Raw genomic sequence first — 26,578 nt, forward strand, 5'->3', positions numbered from 1 at the left:
TTAAAACTCCCTTTATGGAAAGATCCTACCACATAGCCCCCGACCCACCCTCCCCCCCACTAACAGAAAAAATCCCCCATGAAAACGTCTGTATACTTCCCAATAACCAATACTATATGTAAACACTGGGTAAAGTTCATAGCTTTCAGCCCTCCCCTGGAGACTTTGGGGGATTATGTCATCCTAAAAGACATAGTTATTATATTTTCGACTATGCTGAACAAAATGGCAATATCAAAATTTTGATTGGGTGATTTTGGGAAAAGATTGAGCGTTGGAGGGGGCCTAGTTGCCCTCCTTCTTTTTGTTCACTTAAAAAGAGCACTATAACTTTTAATTTCCATTCAAATGAGCCCTCCCACGATATTCTAGGACCTCTGGGTCTATACGATCACCCCTGGGGATAAAGAAAATAAATAAATAAAAAATAAACACACATCCGTGATCTTTCTTCTGGCAATTTTTTTTTTTATTATTAATTTCCGTTCGTTTTATATTGACCTAATCTTTTTCAGGGAAAAAGACGGAGGCTCTTCTAAAGTTAAACAACCATCCTTTCCATAAAAAAACTTAAATACTCCCGGGACATAACTTACAACCCTTGCCCCTAATCTCTGGGGTTTGTTTCAACCCCAAAAGCCTTATTATGTGATATTTATTCTATTTTGAATAGAATGGCTATCTCAAATTTTTATTAGATACATTTCGAGACAATACGACGTGAGTGTATAGAGTGGGGGCGACAGCTGCCCTCCAATCACATTGACTCTTGAAAAGAGGACTAGAGCGTCTGATCGCCAATCCAATGAGCCCCTCCGAAGTTTATATGATCCGAAGTTTCTATAAAAACCAAATGACCATGGTTTCTATCCCCCCAGCTCTGAGGGCTGGGGGATTTTTTATCCTGAAAGACATAATTTCGAGACCTTTCAAATATTTTGAACAAAATGGCTCTCTCAAATTTTTATTGGAAGTGTTTGGGGTAATGATAGGCCTGGGGGGCCATTTGTCCCCTGATCACTATCGACCAATAAAAAAAAAATCACAAGTCCTCTCAATTTCCAATCGAATTGAGCCTTTTTTGAAGAAAATACGACAAAAATTTCTATAAGAACCTTATATGCCCCAAGGGCATAATTTACGACCCTTGACCCAAAGGTTATGGGGGGATTGCCATTTTCAAAGACATAATTGCGAGACCTTTCAACTACGTTGAACAAAATAGCCATATCAAAATATTAATCGTAAATGTTTTGGGATATGATGGAAATGATGGGCGTGGAAGGGGATGATTCATCCTCCAATTACTTTCGACTATTAAAAAGAGTTATAGCCCTCTCAATTTACAATCGAATGAACCCTTTTTGAAGTTTTTACGACAATGCGTTCTACAAAAACCTTATATGCCCCCAGAGCATAACCTATAGCCTTAGCCCTGAGGACTGTGGAGGGTGTCATACTCAAAGACATAATTTCCAGCCCCTTCAACTACGTTCAAAAAATGACTATCCAAAATGTTGGTAGTGTTTGAGGAAATGATGGACGTGAGAGGGGGCATTCGCCCACCGATTGCTTTTGGCAAGATTTTCAAAAATTTTAATTGATTGTGTTCAGGGAAATTGTGGGCATGAGGGGGCTTAGTCGTCCTCCAATCACTTTCGACTATTAAAAAAGGCTCTAGCCCTTTCAATTTTCAATCGAATGAGCCCTCTTCGAAGTTTCTATGACAACACTTTCTTTAAAACCTTTTATGTTCCCAGGGCAAAAATTACAGCCCTTGCCCTAAGGGTTGTGGGGGGAGAGGTATCATCTCCATGGACCTATTTTCCAGACCTTTAAACTACGTTGAACAAAATGGTTATCTCAAAATTTTGATTGGATGTGTTTGGGAAAAGGGCTTGCGTGAAAGGGGATTTGTTGCCCTTCAATCACTTTTGACTATTAAAAAGAGGACTATTCCTTTCAATTTCTAATTGAAAGAGCCTTATTTGAAGTTTTAAGACATGTTATCTTTAAAAATCTTATATGCCCCCAGGGCATAACTCAATACCCTTGCCCTGAGAGATTTGGGGAGTTTGTCATCCTCAAGGACATAAATTCCAGAATTTCAAACTACGTTGAACAAAATGGCTACCTCAAACTTTGATTGGATGTTTTTGGGAAAATTGTGGACGTGAGAGTGGGTTTAGTTTCCCTCCAATCACTTTCAACTATTAAAAATGACAATAGCCCTTTCAATTTTCAATCGAATGAGCCATTTTTGAAGTTTCTACGACAACCCTTTCTATAAAGACCTTATATGCCCTCGGGGCATAAATTAAAACCCTTGCCCTGAGGGGTGTGGGGGGCTTATCATCCTCAAAGACCTAATTTTTCCAGGACTTCCAACAACATTGAACAAAATGTCTATCTCGAAATTTTTATTCGATGTGGTTCGGGAAATGGTGAGGATGAGAGGGGGGTTAGTTGCCCGACAATCGCTTTCGATTATTGAAAATGGCACTAGCTTTTTCAATTTTCAATTGAATGAGCCGTTTTTGAAGTTTCTACGACAACGCCATTTATAAAAACCTTATATGCCTCTAGTGCATAATTTACAAACCTTGCCAGTAGTATGTTAACTTATACTTTGCGTACCGCCCTAGCAATTTCTATGTTATTTGCGTACCGCCATACATATGGAATTTGCGTACCGCCATAGGACCATGTTATTTGCATAAAGCTATAGCAATTTCTATGTTATTTGCGTACGCCTCTGCACCTTTTCAAAGAGAGTGAGTATCCTCTCACATAGCATTATACTTCTGGTCACGGCAACCTAAATGGAATTTGAAGATAGATAAAGTGAAATTATGTCACTATTCTAGTTTTTCTAAACCAGTATTGCCAGTAACTTAATATATTCAAATATGTTTTGATTACTTGATAGGTCATTTGGTTTGGATAAAAGGAATTCAAACATTTTGCCAATGAAATAGACTGTTATGTTATAGCATTTCTAGGTTTGAATAAATGTTTCAAAAAGTAAAATAGATAAGGGATTTGTAAATTGTACACTACGAACGATATTAATTAATTTTTTGAATAATAGCAGTCTGAATGATTCTAATTAGTGACTGGATTGTAGGAAAGTGGAGAAAAAAAGGATTGAACTGATTAGCAGTTAAGGTAACCCCGAAGGAGTTGTTAACTCAGGTAATTTGTTATAAATTTGAAACAACATCAGTCTATGAAAATGGCTAACGACGATAGAATGACATTTTGACTTGACCTGGCTTTACCTCTCCGATGTGGTCTGTATAATACACAAGTGATGTTTGATAAGTATTGTCAATTTAAAATAGGATCTAACGTTCCCTTCCTTCCCCCATTTCTGAGGGCAGGGGAGGGGGGGGGTCAATTTTGGAGGGAAAAACAAAAAAACACCGACTAAACAATAAACGGCCTCTGCCTCTAGGGGACGGATCTGAGGCCCGGCGGACCACCCTGTCTGAGGGCAGGGGCGGGGGGGACAATTTGGGAGGTGAAACCAAAAATACTCAGAATCGAAAATAAATAAGATCTGCCTCAAGGGGAAGGTTCAGAGGCCCTCCGGTCCCCCGTTTCTGCGGGCTGGGGAGGGGGGTTCAATTTTGGAGGGAAAACCAAAAATACTCAGAATCGAAAATAAACTGGATCTGCCTCAAGGGCAAGGCTCAGAGGTCCTTTGTTCCTCCATTTCTCAGGGCAGGGGGGGTCAATTTTGGATGGAAAACCAAAAATACTCAGAATCGAAAATAAATGGGATCTGCCTCAAGGGGAAGGCTCAGAGGCCCTTCGTTCCTCCATTTCTAAGGGCAGGGGAGAGGGGGGGGGGGTCAATTTTGGAAGAAAAACCAAAAATACTCAGAATCGAAAATAAACGGGATCTACCTCAAGGAGAAGGCCTGGGCTGGTGTTTGCAAGTCCAAGAATTTGTCTTTGTTGGTTTGAATGTATAAAGTGCCTGTCTTTCTCTGTTTACATGTCTTATTCTTTTTGTTTGCATGTCCGGGTTGGTGTTTGCAAGTCCAAGTATTTGTGTTTGTTGCTTTGAATGTCTAAAGTGTCTGTCTTTCTCTGTTTGTGTGTCTGATTCTATTTGTTCGCATGTCTGGGTTGGTGTTTGCAAGTCCGAAAATTTGTCTTTGTTGGTTTGAATGTGTAAAGTGTCTGTCTTTCTCTGTTTGTGTGTCTGATTCTACTTGTTTGCATGTCTGGGTTGGTGTTTGCAAGTCCAAGTATTTGTCTATGTTGGTTTGAATGTCTAAACTGTCTGTCTTTCTCTGTTTTTGTGTCTGATTCTATTTGTTTGCATGTCTGGGTTGGTGTTTGTAAGTCCGAGAATTTGTATTAGTGGGTTTGAATGTCTAAAGTGTTTGTCTTTCTCTGTTTGTGTGTCTGATTCTATTTGTTTGTATGTCTCGACTGATGTTTGCAATTCCAAGCATTTGTCTTTGTTGGTTTGAATGTCTAAAGTGTCTGTCTTTCTCTGTTCACATGTCTGATTCTTTTTGTTTGCGTGTCTTGGTTGGTATTGGGAAGTCCTAGTATTTGTCTTTGTTCGTTTGAATGTCTAAAGTGTCTGTCTTTCTCTTTTTGTGTGTGTGATTCTACTGTTTTTCGTGTCTTGGTTGGTGTTTGCAAGTCCAAGTATTTGTCTATGTTGGTTTTAATGTCTAAACTGTCTGAATTTCTCTGTTTGTGTGTCTGATTCTATTTGTTTGCATGTCTGGGCTGGTGTTTGCAAGTCCGAGAATTTGTCTTTGTTGGTTTGAATGTCTAAACTGTCTTTCTTTCTCTGTTTGTGTGTCTGATTCTATTTGTATGCATGTCTGGATTGGTGTTTGCATGCCCAAGTATTTGTCTTTGTTGGTATGAATGTCTAATGTGTCTTGTAGTTGTTTTCGTTTTTGCTTTATTGTTCGACTTGATAAGAATTCTGAAACCGGATGGTCGTTGAAATTTCTTAATAGCTAAAGATTTAGTTTTTCATCTAAAGGGCTTAATATTCTCAAGGTTTTAGCTTTTGACGGATAACATTAAACTAAGGAAATTTATGTATTTGAAATCAGCGTATAAAGCCAATCATTTTCATGTATCTACAATTATTAAAATTCTGTTTTTAGAGTTATGGTTACTTTCGGGGTGAGTTACACTTTACTTTAAATAAGTAGTTCTTGTATCTTTTAAAAGAGCTTTACGGGGTTTGAGAGACTCAGTTGCCTGATTCCATGTGGTTTTTCTTTACTTGGTGCCCATTAAAAATGAAATTTTTGTTTTAAATGAGTGGTTTTTGTATCTTTTAAAAGAGCTTTAAGGGGTTTGAGAGACTCAGTTGCCTGATTCCATATGGTTTTTCTTTACTTGGTGCCCATTAAAAAGAAATATTTGTGTTAAATAAGTAGTTTCTGTATCTTTTAAAAGAGCTTTAAGGGGTTTGAGGGACTCAGTTGCCTGATTCCATATGGTTTTTCTTTACTTGGTGCCCATTAAAAAGAAATATTTGTGTTAAATAAGTAGTTTCTGTATCTTTTAAAAGAGCTTTAAGGGGTTTGAGGGACTCAGTTGCCTGATTCCGTGTGGTTTTTCTTTCCTTAGTGCTCATTAAAAACGAAGTTTTTGTGTTAAATAAGTAGTTCTTGTATCTGTTAAATGAGCTTTAAGGGGTTTGAGAGACTCGTTTGCCTGATTCCGTTTGGTTTTTCTTTACTTGGTGTCCATTAAAAACGAGCTAAAGTTAAGTTGATCTAGGTTCACTTATTATTTGAGAAGTTAACTTTAGTATTTCGTGGTTTGACTTGCCTGAAATCATGAATTAGAATAGTTAATTGGCTGTTTGGGGTTTTCAGACCTAGGTTTTTTAGGTTTTCGTGTGTGTTTGACTCCTGGGGTTTATTATCTGAGAAGTTAACTTTAGTATTTTGCGGTTTAACGTGCCTGAAATCATGAATTATAATAGTTAATTAGATGTTTAGGGTTTTCAGACCTATGTTATTAGATTTTCGTGGGCATTTGGCTACTGGGGTTAATTATATGAGAAGTTTACTTTAGTATTTTGTGGTTTGACGTGACTGAAATCATGAATTAGAATAGTTAATTGGCTGTTTGAGGTTTTCAGACCTAAGTTTTTTAGATTTTCGTAGGCGTATCTGATGAAATAATTTAGGTCGTATGATCAATTTAATTTATTTTTTAATGCAGTAGTTTTTCAGTAAGGACACTCGATATCCTAAAAGCGTTTAATTCAAACTTTTTTAAAACTTTAAAATTTTTCAACTTTATTTATTTTTTTTCTTTTTTTACATATCTTAGAATGTCAAAATATGCTTACAATTCTAACAATTGTGCTCTGTGATTGGTCAGAGTCATGATGTGGCTCTCCCATGGGTATTCTATGACAGGTTATCGACACTACCTAATCTATTGCTTGTAGTTAATCAGTATTTTTTACGCATTGGAACGATAAGCACATAAGTCATATCTTTTAAAAAAGTGAAGATGGAAAATTTAAATAGAATGTGTTCACATAATAAGGTTATTGTAGCATTGAATGCCGACAAGGAGAAGTATTTAAACTAAAACAATTACAAGTGGTAGCACTATTGGAAATGTATGCATGCATTGTCATGATAGTAAGGAATTAAATTTCTTTGGAATACCAAAAAAATTCAACTCTTATGATGGTGGTTATGCGAGATTGAGATCTCCAGAGATGATAGCACTCAAAGAAAATGCCAACATAAAAATAATAGTTGATGAAGAGGGACATCTTCTTGCCAGTGCTTGTGGTAACATGTTACCCAGTGTTAAACCATATCGCCAGCTTTCGGGTATTAGCATTCAAATGAAAGCAAAGACGAGAAGAACGGCCTACTCTTCTACTAATATCATAAACCATATCCTGTCTACGTGCCGGAACTGTTACCTGTGTAAAAATAGTGTGATAATAGACGGTGAAATTGCTAGAAAAATAAAAAGGGCATTGGCAGAAAATATCACTAAGGAATATAAAGATGAATCGATGAAAAACAAAGTACCAGCAAACGTTACTGCCATTGATCAAACTCTCAATGAATCAAATAATACCAAAGACGAAAAGCACATTGAGCCTGTCAATGACACACCTATAAAAATTGTATATGAGCCAAAATGGAATAATGATTATTCTACTGATTACGAACTATGAGAAGACAATAGCTATAATATCAAGAGAGAATATGGTGAACCATTTTATGGAACAGATTCAAAATGTCCGAAGTTGTTCATTGATATTAATAATTTATAATAATATGTATTTTTTGTATTAATATTCTACATGACATTATTTCATTAAAAATATATTATGCATTACATTGTTATGTGTCCAGTATTTTTAGAGTAAGCTAGCATATCGAACGTTTAGAATGTCTATTCAAACATCGGAGATGTAAGAAAAAGGAATTTACATACATCATATATCGGATAGATAGGTCAACATAGAGAAAATCTAAGTATAAGTATGAATAAATTCTCTATCAACATCTATTGACAGATACTTGGGATACCATTGACAAAATCAAAGCATCAGAGTGAATAAATTCTTTATCAATGTCTTTTGACAGATACGTTTGATAACACTGACGTAATTTAAGTATCAAATTGAACAAATTCTTTATTAACATTCTTTATCGATATCATATGTCGGATACCTCGGATAACATTGACAAAATCTGTCTATTAGAATGAATAAATTCTCTATCATCATCCATTGTCGGATTTCTCATTATGAAAAATTGTAAGTAAGTAAGTAGCAAACTCTTTCTTGAATTCAACTCTTGGATACACAATACAGAAATTATATATAAAAAAAATGTAATTTCCGGACTTCATTTGCATGCAATAGATACCGAGAGTTCTAAGAATCCTCCCCGCAATGAATTCTAGGGGTTTTATGACTCCTCCCCACAATGAATTCAGATAGTTATAGGACTCATCCCCCTAGCCATAAGTCCATTCAACCTTGAGCAAAAGTATAAAAGTTTGATGAAGTATTTTTCTACTTAACAACTGCATTAATAGCTTCCAAGATGATAGGAATGTATGACACATGATTTATCGGTTTGAAAAAATCATCTTGTGTTGTTATATTTGAAGGTGCATTTTTTTTATCGTCAATGGAACTCAAAGAAATTTACCGTTATCATTGGATAGTGAACTATAACATGTTTGAGTATGATATAAGCTTGTGGAGTACTACATTACGTCATATAAATAGACTGGGATTCTACGATAGAGTGATTACACAACTTAATAATGCTGGTCAGGAACTGAGAAATGTTCAAGAGGAAGTCAGTGAAATTTGCTGCTTTTTTGGGGTTGAAGCACTCTACGTAAAGGGCAATGTACCTAAAGATAAAGTTTTAATTCAAAAGTGTGACCCTAGGATTCCACTTTTCAATCTAGAAGAGTTTAAGTGTCCTAAATTTGAAGGGGGTTATCACCATCCTGAAGACGAGGTTAGATTCTTCGCACAGTGGATACCTAAGGATATACCTGATCGTGATAAATCCATAAGACATGGTAAAAACTATTCTATATCATGGGACCATCGTTTCTGGATGTTTAAGAGTGAACTCTAAGTACTATTTTTATGTAAACATGTGTTGTTAATTTTCTCAAAAAATCTGTTAATACGTTTAAGCAATAAATATCTTTAAGCTTAACCCGTCTTTATTCTTTAGAATAGTTCTATTCTTTTCATTAAATTGTGAAGAAATTGTAAGTAAGTAACAATCGCTTTCTCGAACTCGCTTCCTGGACACAATACAGATACCTAATTCAAGAAATCATGATAAAATCGCAAGTAAGTAATAAACTTTATTGTTTTTCACATCTTGGATACACAATGCAGAAATTTCATTCAAGGAATTATGAAAAAATTGTAAGTAAGTAACAGTGTGTGTCTGTCTATCTCTGTATGTGTATGTATGGATGTGTGTCTGTCTGTCTCTATGTGGGTGTGGTAGACCGGGGCTCTCTTTGATTGTGTGTATGAGTCAGTGTCGCTGTCGATGTTTAGCTGTGTGTGTGTGTGTGTGTGTATCTGTGTGTGTGTGTGTGTGTGTGTGTGTGTGTGTGTGTGTGTGTGTGTGTGTGTGTGTGTGTGTGTGTGTGTGTGTGTGTGTGTGTGTGTGTGTGTGTGTGTGTGTGTGTGTGTGTGTGTGTGTGTGTGTGTGTGTGTGTGTGTGTGTGTGTGTGTGTGTGTGTGTGTGTGTGTGTGTGTGTGTGTGTGTGTGTGTGTGTGTGTGTGTGTGTGTGTGTGTGTGTGTGTGTGTGTGTGTGTGTGTGTGTGTGTGTGTGTGTGTGTGTGTGTGTGTGTGTGTGTGTGTGTGTGTGTGTGTGTGTGTGTGTGTGTGTGTGTGTGTGTGTGTGTGTGTGTGTGTGTGTGTGTGTGTGTGTGTGTGTGTGTGTGTGTGTGTGTGTGTGTGTGTGTGTGTGTGTGTGTGTGTGTGTGTGTGTGTGTGTGTGTGTGTGTGTGTGTGTGTGTGTGTGTGTGTGTGTGTGTGTGTGTGTGTGTGTGTGTGTGTGTGATCTTTATTTCATTTTTAAGGTTAATTTAGACGAGGTTACGTGCGAGCACGTAACCTCTTACAATTTTTTCATAATTTCTTGAATGAAATTTCTGCATTGTGTATCCAATAGGTGAAAACAATAAAGAGTTTATTACTTACTTGCGATTTTATCATGATTTCTTGAATTAAATATCTGTATTGTGTCCAGGAAGCGAGTTCGAGAAAGCGATTGTTACTTACTTACAATTTCTTCATAATTTAATGAAATGAATAGAACTATTCTAAAGAATAAAGACGGGTTAAGCTTAAAGATATTTATTGCTTAAACGTATTAACAGATTTTTTTAGAAAAAAACAACAACACATGTTTACATAAAAATAGTACTTAGAATTCACTCTTAAACATCCAGAAACAATGGTCCCATGATATAGAATAGTTTTTACCATGTCTTATGGATTTATCACGATCAGGTATGTCCTTAGGTATCCACTGTGTGAAGAATCTAACCTCGTCTTCAGGACGGTGATAACCCCCTTCAAATTTAGGACACTTAAACTCTTCTAGATTGAAAAGTGGAATCCTAGGGTCACACTTTTGAATTAAAACTTTATCTGTAGGTACATTGCCCTTTACGTAGAGTGATTCAACCCCGAAAAAGCTGCAAATTTCACTGACTTATTCCTGAACATTTCTCAGTTCCTGACCAGCATTATGAAGTGGTGTAATCACTCTATCGTAGAATCCCAGTCTGTTTATGTGACGTAATGTAGTACTCCAAAAGCTTTTATCATACTCAAACATGTTATAGTTCACTATCCAATGATAACAATCAATTTCTCCGAGTTCCATAGACAATAATAAAAATTCACATTCAAATATAACAGCACAAGATGATTTTTTCAAACCGATAAATTCTGTGTCATACAGTTCTATCATCTTGGAAGTTATTAATGCAGTTGTTAAGTAGAAAAATACTTCATCAAACTTTTATACCTTCGCTCAAGGTTGAATGGAGCTATGGCTAGGGGGATGAGTCCTAAAACCATCTAAATTCATTGTGAGGAGGAGTCATAAAACCCTTAGAATTCACTGCGGGGAGGATTCAGAGAACTCTCGATATCTATTGCTTGCAAATGAGGTCTGGAAATTACATTTTTTTTTTATTTCTGTATTGTGTATTCAAGAGGTGAATTCAAGAAAGAGTTTGCTACTTACTTACCTACAATTTTTTCATAATGAGAAATCCGACAATGGATGATGATAGAGAATTTATTCATTCTAATAGACAGATTTTGTCAATGTTATCCGAGGTATCCGACATATGATATCGATAAAGAATGTTAATAAAGAATTTTTTCAATTTGATACTTAAATTACGTCAGTGTTATCAAACGTATCTGTCAAAAGACATTGATAAAGAATTTATTCACTCTGATGCTTTGATTTTGTCAATGGTATCCCAAGTATCTGTCAATAGATGTTGATAGAGAATTTATTCATACTTATACTTAGATTTTCTCTATGTTGACCTATCTATCCGATATATGCTGTATGTAAATTCCTTTTTCTTACATCTCCGATGTTTGAATAGACATTCTAAACGTTCGATATGCTAGCTTACTCTAAAAATACTGGACACATAACAATGTAATGCATAATATATTTTTAATGAAATAATGTCATGTAGAGTATTAATACAGAAAATACATATTATTATACATTATTAATATCAATGAACAACTTCGGACATTTTGAATCTGTTCCATAAAATGGTTCACCATATTCTCTCTTGATACTATAGCTATTGTCTTCTCATAGTTCGTAATCAGTAGAATAATCATTATTCCATTTTAGCTCATATACAATTTTTATAGGTGTGTCATTGACAGGCTCGATGTGCTTTTCGTCTTTGGTATTATTTGATTCATTGAGTGTTTGATCAATGGCAGTAACGTTTGCTGGTACTTTGTTTTTCATCGATTCATCTTTATATTCCTTAGTGATATTTTCTGCCAATGCCCTCTTTATTTTTCTAGCAATTTCACCGTCTATTATCACACTATTTATACACAGGTAACAGTTCCGGCACGTAGACAGGATATGGTTTATGATATTAGTAGAAGAGTTGGCCTTTCGTCTCGTCTTTTCTTTCATTTGAATGCTAATACCCGAAAGCTGACGATATGGTTTAACACTGGGTAACATGTTACCACAAGCACTGGCAAGAAGATGTCCCTCTTCATCAACTATTATTTTTATGTTGGCATTTTCTTTGAGTGCAATCATCTCTGGAGATCTCAATCTCGCATAACCACCATCATAAGAGTTAAATTTTTTTGGTATTCCAAAGGAATTTAATTCCTTACTATCATGACAATGCATGAATACATTTCCAATAGTGCTACCACTTGTACTTGTTTCATAGTTTAAATACTTCTCCTTGTCGTTTCAATGCTACAATAACCTTGTTATGTGAACACACTCTATTAAAATGTTCCATCTTCACTTTTTTAAAAGATATGACTTATGTGCTTATCGTTCCACTGCGTAAAAATACTGATTAAATACATGCAGTAGATTAGGTAGTGTCGATAACCTGTCATAGAATACCCGTGGGAAAGCCACATCATGTCTCTGAAAAATCACAGAGCACAATTGTTAGAATCGTAAGCATATTTTGACATTTTAAGATATTTACAAAAAGAAAAAAAATAAATAAAGTTGAAAAATTTTGAAGTTTTAAAAAAGTTTGAATTAAATACTTTTAGGATATCGAGTGTCCTTACTGAAAAACTACTGCATTAAAAAATAAATTAAATTGATCATACGACCTAAATTATTTCATCAGATACGCCTACGAAAATCTAAAAAAATTAGGTCTGAAAACCTCAAACAGCTAATTAATTATTCTAATTCATGATTTCAGTCACGTCAAACCACTAAATACTAAAGTAAACTTCTCATATAATAAACCCCAGGAGCCAAACACCCACGAAAATCTAAAAAAATAGGTCTGAAAACCCTAAACAGCTAATTAACTATTCTAATTCATGATTTCAGGCACGTTAAACCGCAAAATACTAAAGTTAACTTCTCAAATAATAAACCCCAGGAGTCAAACACACACGAAAACCTAAAAAACCTAGGTCTGAAAATCCCCAAACAGCCAATTAAATATTCTAATTCATGATTTCAGGCAAGTCAAACCACGAAATACTAAATTTAAATTCTCAAATAATAAGTGAACCTAGATCAACTCAACTTTATTTCGTTTTTAATGGGCACCAAGTAAAGAAAAACCACACGGAATCAGGCAACAGAGTCTCTCAAACCACTTAAAGCTCTTTTAACAGATACAAGAACAACTTATTTAACACAAAACTTCGTTTTTAATGATTATTAAGTAAAGAAAAACCACACGGAATCAGGCAACTGAGTCTCTCAAGCCCCTTAAAGCTCTTTTAAAAGATACAGAAACTACTTATTTAACACAAAAATTTCATTTTTAATGGGCACCAAGTAAAGAAAAACCACATGGAATCAGGCAACTGAGTCCTATCAAGTCGAATCAAGTCGAACAATAAAGCAAAAACAAAAACAACTACAAGATAAATTAGACATTCATACCAACAAAGACAAATATTTGGGCATGCAAACACCAATCCAGACATGCAAACAAATAGAATCAGACACACAAACAGAGAAAGAAAGACACTTTAGACATTCAAACCAACAAACACAAATTCTTGGACTTGCAAACACCAACCCAGACATTCAAACAAATGCAATCAGACACACAAACAGAGAAAGACACACACTTTAGACATTCAAACCAACAAATACAAATTCTTGGTCTTGCAAACACCAACCCAAACATGCAAACAAATAGAATCAGACACACAAAGAGAAAAAGAAAGACAGATACTTTAGACATTCAAACCAACAAAGACAAATACATGGACTTGCAAAGACCAACCCAGACATGCAAACAAATAGAATCAAACACAGAAACAGAGAAAGACAGACACTTTAGACATTCAAACCAACAAAGACAAATTCTCGGACTTGCAAACATCAACCCAGACATGCAAACAAATAGAATCAGACACACAAATAGAGAAATTCAGACAGTTTTGACATTCAAACCAACATAGACAAATACTTGGACTTGCAAACACCAACCCAGACATGCAAACAAGTAGAATTAGACACACAAACAGAGAAAGACAGACACTTTAGAGATTCAAACCAACAAAGACAAATTCTCGGACTTGCAAACACCAACCCAGACATGCAAACAAATAGAATCAGACACACAAGCAGAGTAAGACAGACACTTTAGACATTCAAACCAACAAAGAGAAATTCTTTGACTTGCAAACACCATCCCAAACATGCAAACAAATAGAATCAGACACACACACAGAGAGAAAGACAGATACTTTAGACATTCAAACCAACAAAGACAAATACTTGGACTTGCAAAGACCAACCCAGACATGCAAACAAATAGAATCAAATACAGAAACAGAGAAAGACAGACACTTTAGACATTCAAACCAACAAAGACAAATTCTCGGACTTGCAAACATCAACCCAGACATGCAAACAAATAGAATCAGACACACAAACAGAGAAATTCAGACAGTTTGGACATTCAAACCAACATAGACAAATACTTGGACTTGCAAACACCAACCCAGACATGCAAACAAGTAGAATTAGACACACAAACAGAGAAAGACAGACACTTTAGAGATTCAAACCAACAAAGACAAATTCTCGGACTTGCAAACACCAACCCAGACATGCAAACAAATAGAATCAGACAAACAAACAGAGAAAGACAGACACTTTAGACATTCAAACGAATAAAGATAAATACTTGGACTTGCAAACACCAACCCAGACATGCAAACAAAAAGAATCAGACATGGGAACAGAGAAAGACAGACACTTTAGACATTCAAACCAACAAAGACAAATGCTTGGACTTGCAAACATCAATCGAGACATGCAAACAAATAGAATCAGACACACAAACAGAGAAAGACAGACACTTAAGACATTCAAACCCACAAATACAAATTCTCGGACTTGCAAACATCAACCCATACATGAAAACAAATAGAATCAGACACATAAATTGATAAAGACTGACAGTTTTGACATTCAATACAACAAAGACACATACTTGGACTCGCAAACACCAACCCAGACATTCAAGCCATTAGAATCAGACACATAAACAGAAAAAGAAAGACAATCTAGCCATTTAAACCAAGAAAGACAAATTCTTGGACTTGCAAACACCAACCCAGACATGCGAACAAATAGAATCAGACACACAAACAGAGAAAGACAGACACTTTAGACATTCAAAGAAAGAAAGACAAATACTTGGACTTGCAAACACCAACCCGGACATGCAAACAAAAAGAATCAGACATGTAAACAGAGAAAGACAGGCACTTTAGACATTCAAACCATCAAAGACAAATTTTTGGACTTGCAAACATCAGCCCAGGCCTTCCCCTTGAGGTAGATCCCGTTTATTTTTGATTCTGAGTATTTTTGGTTTTCCCTCCAAAATTGACCCCCCTCCCCTGCCCTCAGAAATGGGGGAACGAAGGGCCGCTGAGCCTTGCCCTTGAGGCGGATCCCATTTATTTTTGATTCTGAGTATTTTTGGTGTTCCCTCCAAAATTGACCCCCCTCCCCTGCCCTCAGAAATGGGGGAACGAAGGGCTTCTGAGCCTTCACCTTGTGGCATATCCCATTTTTTTTGGATTCTGTGTATTTTTGATTTGAACGCAAAAACTGACCCCCCCCTCCCCAGCTCTCAGAAATGGGGGAACGAAGGGAACGTTAGATCCTATTTGAAATTGACAATAATTTTCAAACATCCCTTGTGTATTATACAGGTCTTATTAGAGAGGTAAAGCTAGGTCACATCAAAATGTCATTCTATTGTCATTTTCTATTTTAATAGACTTATTATATTTAAAATTTATAAAACGTTAATTTAGCTAACAGACTCGTCGGGTTTACCTATAATGCTGATAACTTTAATCCTTTTTTTTCTCCGCTGACATAGAATCCGATCACTAATTAGAATTAATAACACTGCTTTTATTCAAAAAATTAACTAATGTCCTTCAGAGAGTCCAATTTGCGAATTCCTTATCTATTTTACTCCTTGAAAGAGTTATTCAAACTGTGAAATGCTACAACACGACAGTCTATTTCATAGGCAAAATATTTGAATTCCTTTTATCCAAATCCAATCACCTATCAAGTTATCAAAAATTTTTTGAATATATTGAGTTATAGGCAATACTGGTTTAGAAAAACTAGAATAGTGACATAATTTCACTTTATCGACCCTCAAATTCCATTTAGGTTGCCGTGACCAGAAGTATAATGCTATGTGAGAGGATACTCACTCTCTTTGAAAAGGTGTAGAGGCGTACGCAAATAACATAGAAATTGCTATAGCTTTATGCAAATAACATGGTCCTATGGCGGTACGCAAATTCCATATGTATGGCGGTACGCAAATAACATAGAAATTGCTAGGGCGGTACGCAAAGTATAAGTTAACATACTACTCTTGCCCTGAGGGATGTGACGGGTTTGTCTATCTCAAAGACAATATTTCCAGAACTTTCATCTACTTTGAAAAAAATGGCTATCTCAAAATTATGATTGGATGTGTTTGGGAAAATGTTGGACTTGAGAGGGGGGTTAGTTGCCCTCCAATAACTTTCGATTGTTAAAAAGGACACTACACCTTTCAATTTCCAATCAAATGAATCCTTTTTGAAGTTTCTATGACAACACTTTCTATAAAAACTTATTAAACTTCGACCATTAAAAAGGGCACAAGCCCAACTAATTTCCAAAAAATTTAGCCCTTTTCGAAGTTTCTACGACAATTCCTTCGATCCGAAGTGCTCTGGCCTAAAAAAGAAAAAAATAATGATATATTGTGCCAACATAGTTCTTTACTTAGGCAGCGCTATTACGCTGCCTATTATTTTATTTTTATGATTATATTATATTACTATGATATATTTCTACGACAACGCTTTCTATAAAAACTTTACATGCCCCCAGGGCATAACTTACAACCTTTGCCCTGAGGGCTCTGAGGGGGTTATCATCCACAAAGACATAATTTCCAGATCTTTAAACAACGTTGAACAAAATGGCTATCTCAAAATAATTATTGGATGTGTTTGGGGGAAATAGTGGGCTTGAGATTGGGGTTAGTTGCCCTCCAATATTTTTCAACTATTAAAAATGGCACTAGCTATTTTCATATCCAATCGAATGAGCCCTATTTGAAGTTTCTACGACAACAATTTCTAAAAAAAAAGCCTTATATGCCCCCAGGGTATAACTTACAGCCCTTGCCCTGAGGGCTGTCGGGGGAGTCTCCTCCTCAAAAACATATTTTCCAGATCTTTCAACTATGTTGAACAAAATGGCCATTTCAAAATTTTGACTGGATGTCTTTGGGGTAATGCTGAGCGTGGAAGTGTTTTTCGTTGCCTACCAATCAGTTTCAGAGCATTAAAAGGGGCACAAGCCTTTCCAATTTCCAATAGAATGAGCCCTTTTCAAAGTTTCTGTGACAGCTTCTTCGATACTAAGTGCCCTGGTCTAAAAGAAACAAAGAAAAAAATAAAACATTGTGCCAACATCGTTCTCTACTTAAGCAGCGCTATTGCGCTGCCTAAGATAATAGATGGCATATTTAAGAGACTCTTAACTGTCCACTAAAATACCCCTTTTCCTATTGATTAGAAGAAGAAAACGTTAATGATGCAACCATTTTTATTTTTTAACAAAAGTCTTAAATTTTTTTTTAAAATGTTTTTTTTTTGTAATAATATTTAGTCAAAATACTAAATCAAGTTCTATGTGGATGCTTATTGGAATAATAGATCCTACAGTTAAGAGAATCTTAACTGCCCACCTTTTCCCTATTCATTAAAAATAATGTTAATGATACAACCATTTTCTTTTTTTTTAATAAAAGTCTAAAAAAAAAATTTTTTAGATTTTTTTTTTTGTAATAGGATCTATTAAAAATACTAAATTAACTAAGGTTATTAATCAAACAGTTCGTGTTTGCCAACTGTAAGTAATGAGCGACACGGCTCAATAGTAACCGAAACTCTAAAAAACCAAAAAACGAGAAAAAAACACAAAACAAAACAAAAGCAAATAAACAAATAAACACGCATCCGTGATCTTCCTTCTGGCAAAAAATACAAAATTCTATATTTTGACCAATAGCAGCTTGAAACCATTACAGTATGGATCTCTGATACATTGAATTTGATGGTGTGATTTTCATTTAGATTCTATGACATTTTGGGGGTGTTTTTTCCCTTTTTCGAAAATGAGGCAAATTTCTCAGGCTGGTAACTTTTGAAGGGTAGGACTAGACTTGATAAAACTTATATATTTAAAATCAGCATAAAAATACAATTCTTTTGATGTATCTCTTGGTATCAAATTCTGTGTTTTAGAGTTTCGGTTACTATTGAGCCCCGTCGCTCCTTACTTTCAGTTCGTTACCACGAGTTGTTTGATAAAATTTTATTAGAATGAAACTTCGATTATAAGAACCACGGTTGCGCTGCCTAAATAAACAGAAATTTGGTTTTAACGTACTTTTCTCTACCCAGCCGCTTGATGTGAAGCGAGCTGTAGTAGAAACTTCAGAGACAGCTCATTTGATTAGAAATTGAAAGTTCTGGTTCACTTTTTCAGAGTCAAAAGTAATTGCTCCAGCCTCTTTCAGCCACTCCCCCCTCTCAACGACACCATACGAAAATTTTAAGATAGTCATATTGTTAAAATAGTCAAAATGTCCAAAAGCTATGCCTCTGGTAATGATATATCCCTGCCATAACCCTAGTAATACGAAAAGTAATAAGCCATGAGCAATGCAAGTTATATGTTGTTATTAAATAGGGTTCTTTATTAGTTTGATCTTGGAACTCCAAAAATCTAAAGGTAATAAGGTGAAACTCTTACGGAATCTTGAGGGGGAATCTGAACTAAATCAAAAAACACTATGCGCATGTCGGTTGTTAATAGGGCATGTCAGCAATATCACAGAAACGGTTAAGGGGTATTAAATTGAAACTTTTGAGGCGACTACCGCTACTGCTTTTACAGTTAGGCTACTATTGCTAATACTACTACTACTGCTAGGAAAACTTCTGCAACTACTGCTGGTAAACTAATCCAAAAGAGTTTAAGTGCATCCAGGTTTCAAAATGACATAATTGCACTATCTCAGGAACAAAAAAAGTATTAAGTTAAAAATTCCATTTAAAGTTAATGGAGATGCAAAACTAAATCAAAAAGTATTATATGCATGCAAGTTCTCAAAAGAACCTACCAGAAATATCTCATAAATGGCTAAGGGTACGAAGTTGAAACTTTCAGGACCACTGTTACTACTAGTACTTTCAGGACAACTAGTACTACTACTACTACTACTATTATTATTGCTACTACTACTGCTACTACTACTACTACTACTACAACAGCTACTGCTACTGCTACTACTACTACTACTACTTATACTTCTACTAATACTGCTAATACTAATACTGCTACTACTGTTACTATTACTAGTACTACTACTACTACCACTACTGCTACTACTATTACTACTACTAGTACTACTACTTATACTACTTCTACTACTACTACTACTACTACTACTACTACTACTACCATTACTTTTTTTTGTTTTGAAATGTTATAAATAAATTGAATAAAATTGAATTGAATACTGCTGCTGCATCTACTGAGATTAAACTATTGCTTCTACTGCTGCTCTTGAACTAAATCAAAAGAGTTTAAGCCCATCAAAGTTGTGAAAATTGCATAGATGTAAAATCTCAGGAACATAATATTGTATTTATTTCAAATTTTCAGGGAAAATTGAGGGGAATATAAAACTAAATCAAAACACTATTTGTATCGAGATTATCTACAGGACGTCTGCGTAAAATCCTAGGAACAGATAAGGGCATTACATTTGAACTTTCAGGACATTCTTTGGGGATGTGAAACTACCTCAAAAGACCTCTTTTGCATTCAAGGCTGTCAAAAGGGTTCATCTAAGATGTTATATGAAACTTTCAGGGCATATGGAGAGGGGCGTTGAAGTAAATCAAAAGAAGCTATTTTTGAAAGAGTTGTCAAAAAGGCGTATCTGTTGTGCCTCTAGAGTGGCTAAGACTATATGAAACTTTATGGAAATATTGAGATGGATGTTTGAAACAAATCAAAACACACTACCCTATGTACCTGCAGGTTGTCGAAAGGGTGTGACGGCAATAGATCAGAACGGCTGAGGGTGTTAATCTGAATCTCTTATGGTTGCTGCTACAACTACTACTACAACTACAACTACTACTACTAATACTACTACTACTACTGTAATTGCTTGCGACGGCGACTGCAAGAATTTGTGACTGCGACTATTCGTGACTACTTGTGACACCTAGAGTGTATGAAAAAATTACAGGATGAGATAGATCAAATCGAAAAAGATAGTCAATCCCGAACAATACTTCATCTGGCTCGTTTGAAAAAAATTGAAGCCCGTAAGGGAATGTCAATCAGTGAGATATTATCAGACATTTATTACACATTAGTAGAAAGGGGGGTACCAGCGCGACGATAACACCCTGCTGCCACCTACAACTTTTTTACATAATTTATGCATGTTTTTAAGGTTTTTGACAGTGAGAATGAAAAAACCAGGAATTTTCTCACTTGGAAAAACAGGAATTTTGTCACATTTATGTCTGTTTTCATGGATGGTTATGTGTGTTGGTCAATTTATTTGATGTTTTTCATGGATGGTTATGGATGATTTATGGTTTTTGTCAGTGAGAATGAAAAAACAGAAACTTTCTCACATTTATGTCTGTTTTCATGGATGGTTATGTGTGTTGGTCAATTTATTTGATGTTTTTCATGGATGGTTATGGATGTTTTATGGTTTTTGTCAGTAAGAATTTGAAAAACAGGAGCTTTCTCACATTTATGTCTGTTTTTAGGGTTTTTGTCAGTGAGAATGAAAAAACAGTATTTTTCTCACTTGGAAAACCAGGAATTTTCTCACTTTTATGGATGTTTTCATGGATGGTTATGAGTGTTGTTTGATTTATTTGATGTTTTTCATGGTTGTCAACATCAAATTATGTGTGTTTTATGGTTTTTGTCAGTGAGAATGAAAAAACAGGAATTTTGTCACATTTATGTCTGTTTTCTTGGATGGTTATGTGTGTTTTATGGATTTTGTCAGTGAGAATGGAAAAACAGGAACTTTGTCACATTTATGGTCTTTGTGAGTGAAAATGGAAAAACAGGAACTCTGTCACTTTTATGGATTATTGAGTCATTAATCAAATTGTTTCCAGGCAAGGTTAATTAATGTCTGACAGATGACGTCAAGTTAATTAATGTCTGGAGTTCTACCAAGAGAAATGTCTCCGGGCAAAGTTTAGATCACACATGACAGATGATGTCGTGATTGATTGATTGACATGAAAGGGGAATTAATTTGTTGTTCTAAAGACAATTGATTCACGAAAGGGAATTAATTTGGAGTTCTTCCAGAAGAATCGTTTCCGACCAAATGTTTTGATCTTAGCGCGCGAAAGGGTTTCTTTTGTAATTTCAAATGTGAAAGCATAGGGATGCTAAACAAAAGGAACACGCTAAAATTAGGTTTAGAGATTATTTGGGCGAAACTGTTTTAACCATTTTATGGAATTATTTCGGCGAAACAGTTAGAGACATTCTAAAAGATGATTATAGAAGAGAATTTGAGGGTAAAACTCTGTGGTCGTTATGATACACAAGTTCGATTTTAACAGTGTCGTAAGGTCCTATACCACAACCCAAAAGGGTTCCGATCCCCCTACCCCAACCCCAAAGGGTTCCAATCCCTCTACCCCAACCCCGAAGGAAGCCACCGGTCCTCAAAGGTCCACTGGGCTCCCAAAGGGCCCCCCGGCCCTCAAGGTTCCCCCAGACCCCCCCCTGGGGCCCAAAGGGCCCCTCCCCCTTTGGCCCCCCAAAGGGGCCCCTCTCCCTCCATTTCCTCCTCCCTCCTCCCCCTCCCCTCCCCTCCCCTCCTCCTCCTCCTCCCCTCCTCCTCCTCCCTCCTCCTCCTCCCACCTCCTCCTCCCCTCCCCTCCTCCCCTCCCCTTCCCTCCCCCATTTTTTATACTTTTTTGTGCATTGAGACACAGAACGACCCCCTCCCCCCGGCACCTCCCCCCTCCAAAGGTCTGATTTTTCAAAGTTCATTTTGAATTTCCTTCGTTGAAATGCAAGAGTTGGAATGTTTCAGTAGTGTTTGGTTGTGGTTTACCTTGTCAAAGTTACATTCTCTTGATTTTTCAAAGTAGATTATTACTTTATTTCGTGGAAATGCAAGAGTTGGAATATTTAAGTAGTGTTTGGTTTTGGTTTACCTTGTCACAGTTACATTTTATTGATTTTTCAAAGTTCATTTTGACTTTCTTTCATTGAAATGCAAGAGTTGGAATATTTTAGTAGTGTTTGGTTTACCTTGTCACAGTTACATTTTCCTGATTTTTCAAAGTTCATTTTGAATTTCTTTCGTTGAAATGCAAGAGTTGGAATATTTCAGTAGTGTTTGGTTGTGGTTTACCTTGTCACTGTTACATTTTCATGATTTTTCAAAGTTCATTTTTAATTTCTTTTGTTGAATCACAAGAGTTGGAATATTTTAGTAGTGTTTCGCTGTGGTTTACCTTGTCACAGTTACATTTTCTTAATTTTTCAAAGTTCATTTTGAATTTCTTTTGTTGAAATGCAAGAGTTGGAATATTTCAGTAGTGTTTCGTTGTGGTTTACCTTGTCACAGTTACATTTTCTTGATTTTTCAAAGCTCATTTTGAATTTCTTTCATTGAAATGAAAGAGTTAGAATATTTCAGTAGTGTTTGGTTGTAGTTTACCTTCTCACAGTTACATTTTCTTGATTTTTCAAAGTTCATTTGAATTTCTTTCATTGAAATTCAAGAGTTGGAATATTTCAGTAGTGTTTTGTTGTGGTTTACCTTGTCACACTTACATTTTCTTGATTTTTCAAAGTTCATTTTGAATTTCTTCCGTTGAAATGCAAGAGTTGGAATATTTTAGTAGTGTTTGGTTGTGGTTTACCTTGTCACAGTTACATTTTCTTGATTTTTCAATGTTCATTTTGAATTTCTTTCGTTGAAATGCAAGAGTTGGAATATTTCACTAGTGTTTGGTAGTGGTTTACCGTGTCACAGTTACATTTCCTTGATTTTTCAAAGTTCATTTTGAATTTTTTTCGTTGAAATGCAAGAGTTGGAATATTTCAGTAGTTTTTGGTTGTGGTTTACCTTGTCACAGTTACATTTTCATGATTTTTCAAAGTTCATTTTGAATTTCCTTCGTTGAAATGCAATAGATTGAATATTTCAGTAGTGTTTGGTTGTGGTTTACCGTGTCACAGTTACATTTTCTTTATTTTTCAAAGTTCATTTCGAATTTCTTTCGTTGAAATGCAAGAGTTGGAATATTTCAGTAGTGTTTGGTTATGGTTTACCTTGTCACAGTTACATTTTCTGGATTTTTCAAAGTTCATTTTGAATTTCCTTCGTTGAAATGCAAGAGTTGGAATATTTCAGTAGTGTTTGGTTGTGGTTTACCGTGTTACAGTTACATTTTCTTGATTTTTCAAAGTTAATTTCGAATTTCTTTCGTTGAAATGCTAGAGTTGGAATATTTCAGTAGTGTTTGGTTGTGGTTTACCTTGTCACAGTTACATTTTCCTGATTTTTCAAAGTTCATTTTGAATTTCTTACATTGAAATGCAAGAGTTTGAATATTTCAGTAGTGTTTGGTTGTGGTTTACCTTGTCACAGTTACATCTTCATGATTTTTCAAAGTTCATTTTGAATTTCTTTCATTGAAATGCAAGAGTTGGAATATTTCAGTAGTGTTTGGTTGTGGTTTAGCTTGTCACAGTTACATTCCATTAATTTTTCAAAGTTCATTTTGAATTTCTTTCTTTGAAATGCAAGAGTTGGAATATTTCAGTTGTGTTTTGTTGTGGTTTACCTTATCACACTTACATTCTCTTGATTTTTAAAAGTACATTTTGAAGTTATTTCTTTTAAATGCAAGAGATGGAATATTTCAGTTGTGTGTTGTTGTAGTTTACCCTGTCACAGTTACATTCCCTTAATTTTTCAAAGTTCATTTTTCGTTCATGAATTTCGTTCATTGAAATGCAAGAGTTGGAATATTTCAGTAGTGTTTGGTTGTGGTTTACCTTATCACAAATACATTCTCTTGATTTTTCAAAGTTCATTTTGAATTTCTTTCGTTGAAATTCAAGAGTTGGAATATTTCAGTTGTGTTTCGTTGTGGTTTACCTTGTCACAGTTACATTTTCTGGATTTTTCAAAGTTCATTTTGAATTTCTTTCGCTGAAATGCCAGAGTTGGAATATTTCAGTAGTGGTTGTTTGTGGTTTACCTTGTCACAGTTACATTTTCTTGATTTGTCAAAGTTCCTTTTGAATTTCTTTCGTTGAAATGCAAGAGTTGGAATATTTCAGTAGTGTTTGGTTGTGGTTTACCGTGTCACAGTTACATTTTCTTGATTTTTCAAAGTTCATTTCGAATTTCTTTCGTTGAAATGCAAGAGTTGGAATATTTCAGTAGTGTTTGGTTGTGGTTTACCTTGTCACATTTACATTTTACTTATTTTTCAAAGTTAATTTTTGAATTTCTTTCATTGAAATGCAAGAGTTGGAATATTTCAGTAGTGTTTGGTTGTGGTTTACCTTGTCACAGTTACATTTTCTTGACTTTTCAAAGTTTATTTTGAATTTTTTCGTTGAAATACAAGAGTTGTACTATTTCAGTAGTGTTTCGTTGTGGTCTACGTTGTCAGAGTTACATTCTCAAGATTTTTCAAAGTTCATTTTGAATTTCTTTAGTTGAAATGCAAGAGTTGGATTATTTCAGTAGTGTTTGGTTTTGGTTCACCTTATCACAGTTACATTCTCTTGATTTTTCAAAGTTGATTTGAATTTCTTTCGTTGAAATGCAAAAGTTGGAATATTTCAGTAGTGTTTGGATGAGGTTTACCCAGTCAGATTTACATTTTCTTGATTTTTTATATTTCATTTTGAACTTCTTTCGTTGAAATGCAAGAGTTGGAATATTTCAGTTGTGTTTGGATGTGGTTTACCTTGCCAGAGTTACATTTTACTGATTTTTCATTGTTTATTTTGAATTTTTTTCTTTGAAATGCATGAGTTGGAATATTTAAGTAGTGTTTTGTTGTGGTTTACAGTGTCTAAGTTACATTTTCAATATTGTTAAAAGTTAATTTATATTTTCTTTCGTTGAAATGCATGAGTTGGAATATTTAAGTTGTGTCTCGATGTGGTTTACCTTGTCACAGTTACATTCTCTTGATTTTTCAACGTTAATTTAGAATTTCTTTCATTGAAATGCAATAGTTGGAATATTTCAATAGTGTTTGGTTGTGGTTTACCTTGTCACAGTTACATTTTCGTGATTTTTCAAAGTTCATTTTGAATTTCCTTCGTTGAAATGCAAGAGTTGAGATATTTCAGTAGTGTTTGTTTGTGGTTTGCCGTGTCACAGTTACATTTTCTTGATTTTTCAATGTTCATTTCGAATTTCTTTCATTGAAATGTATGAGTTGGAATATTTCAGTAGTGTTTGGTTGTGGTTTACCTTGTCACAGTTACATTTTCTGGATTTTTCAAAGTTCAGTTTGAATTTCCTTCGTTGAAATGCAAGAATTGGAATATTTCAGTGGTGTTTGGTTGTGGTTTACCGTGTTACAGTTACATTTTCTTGATTTTTCAAAGTTCATTTGGAATTTCTTTCGTTGAAATGCTAGAGTTGGAATATTTCAGTGGTGTTTGGTTGTGGTTTACCTTGTCACAGTTACATTTTCCTGATTTTTCAAAGTTCATTTTGAATTTCTTACATTGAAATGCAAGAGTTGGAATATTTCAGTAGTGTTTGGTTGTGGTTTACCTTGTCACAGTTACATCTTCATGAATTTTCAAAGTTTATTTTTAATTTCTTTCATTGAAATTAAATAGGTGTAATATTTAAGTAGTGTGTGGTTTTGGTTTTGCTTGTCAGAGTTACATTTTCTTGATTTTTATAAGTTATTTTTGAATTTATTTATTTGAAATGAAAGAGTTGGAATATTTAAGTAGTGTGTTGTTGTGGTTTACCCTGTCACAGTTACATTCCCTTTATTTTTCAAAGTTCATTTTGAATTTCTTTCTTTGAAATGCAAGAGTTGGAATATTTCAGTAGTGTTTCGTTGTGGTTTACCTTATCACAGTTAGATTAATTTGATTTTTCAAAGTTCATTTTGAATTTCTTCCGTTGAAATGCAAGAGTTGGAATATTTCAGTTGTGTTTCGTTGTGGTTTACCTTGTCACAGTTACATTTTCTTGATTGTTCAAAGTCCAGTTTGAATTTCTATGGCTGCACAGCCAGAGTTGGAATCTTTGAGTAGTGTTTGGTTGTGGTTTACCTTGTCACATTTACATTTTCTTTATTTTTCAAAGTTCAATTTGTATTTCTTTCGTTGAAATGCAAGAGTTGGAATATTTCAGTAGTGTTTGGTTGTGGTTTACCTTGTCACAGTTACATTTTCTTGATTTTTCAAAGTTCATTTCGAATTTCTTTCGTTGAAATGCAAGAGTTGGAATATTTCAGTAGTGTTTGGTTGTGGTTTACCTTGTCACAGTTACATTTTCATGATTTTTCAAAGTTCATTTTTGAATTTATTTCATTGAAATGCAAGAGTTGGAATATTTCAGTAGTGTTTGGTTGTGGTTTACTTTGTCACAGTTACATTTTCTTGATTTGTCAAAGTTTATTTTGAATTT

General features: G+C 35.0%; 1 protein-coding gene and 1 long non-coding RNA gene across 3 annotated transcripts in view; one reads left to right on the top strand and one right to left on the bottom strand.

Moving 5' to 3' along the window:
• Positions 1–26,578, top strand: part of LOC148953451 (uncharacterized) — a 135,654-nt gene that overhangs the window by 69,591 nt on the left and 39,485 nt on the right. The gene's annotated exons all lie outside the window — the stretch shown is intronic.
• The window catches only part of LOC148953452 (cytochrome P450 3A56-like), a 179,851-nt gene that overhangs the window by 6,064 nt on the left and 147,209 nt on the right, over positions 1–26,578 (bottom strand). The window contains exon 9 of one of the 2 annotated variants that reach the window (XM_089088544.1): positions 16,385–16,536. The exons of the other annotated variant lie outside the window; for it this stretch is intronic. Within the exon in view, the coding sequence (XP_088944670.1) occupies positions 16,503–16,536 (34 nt within the window). The 3' untranslated portion in view covers positions 16,385–16,502. Of the gene's footprint in view, positions 1–16,384; positions 16,537–26,578 lie in introns of those variants that run through there. 2 annotated transcript variants of the gene reach the window in all.

This window comes from Artemia sp. Qi Xiang Cuo, chromosome 4, assembly GCF_049724085.1.
Source record: "Artemia sp. Qi Xiang Cuo chromosome 4, ASM4972408v1, whole genome shotgun sequence".
Taxonomy (NCBI): domain Eukaryota; kingdom Metazoa; phylum Arthropoda; class Branchiopoda; order Anostraca; family Artemiidae; genus Artemia; species Artemia sp. Qi Xiang Cuo.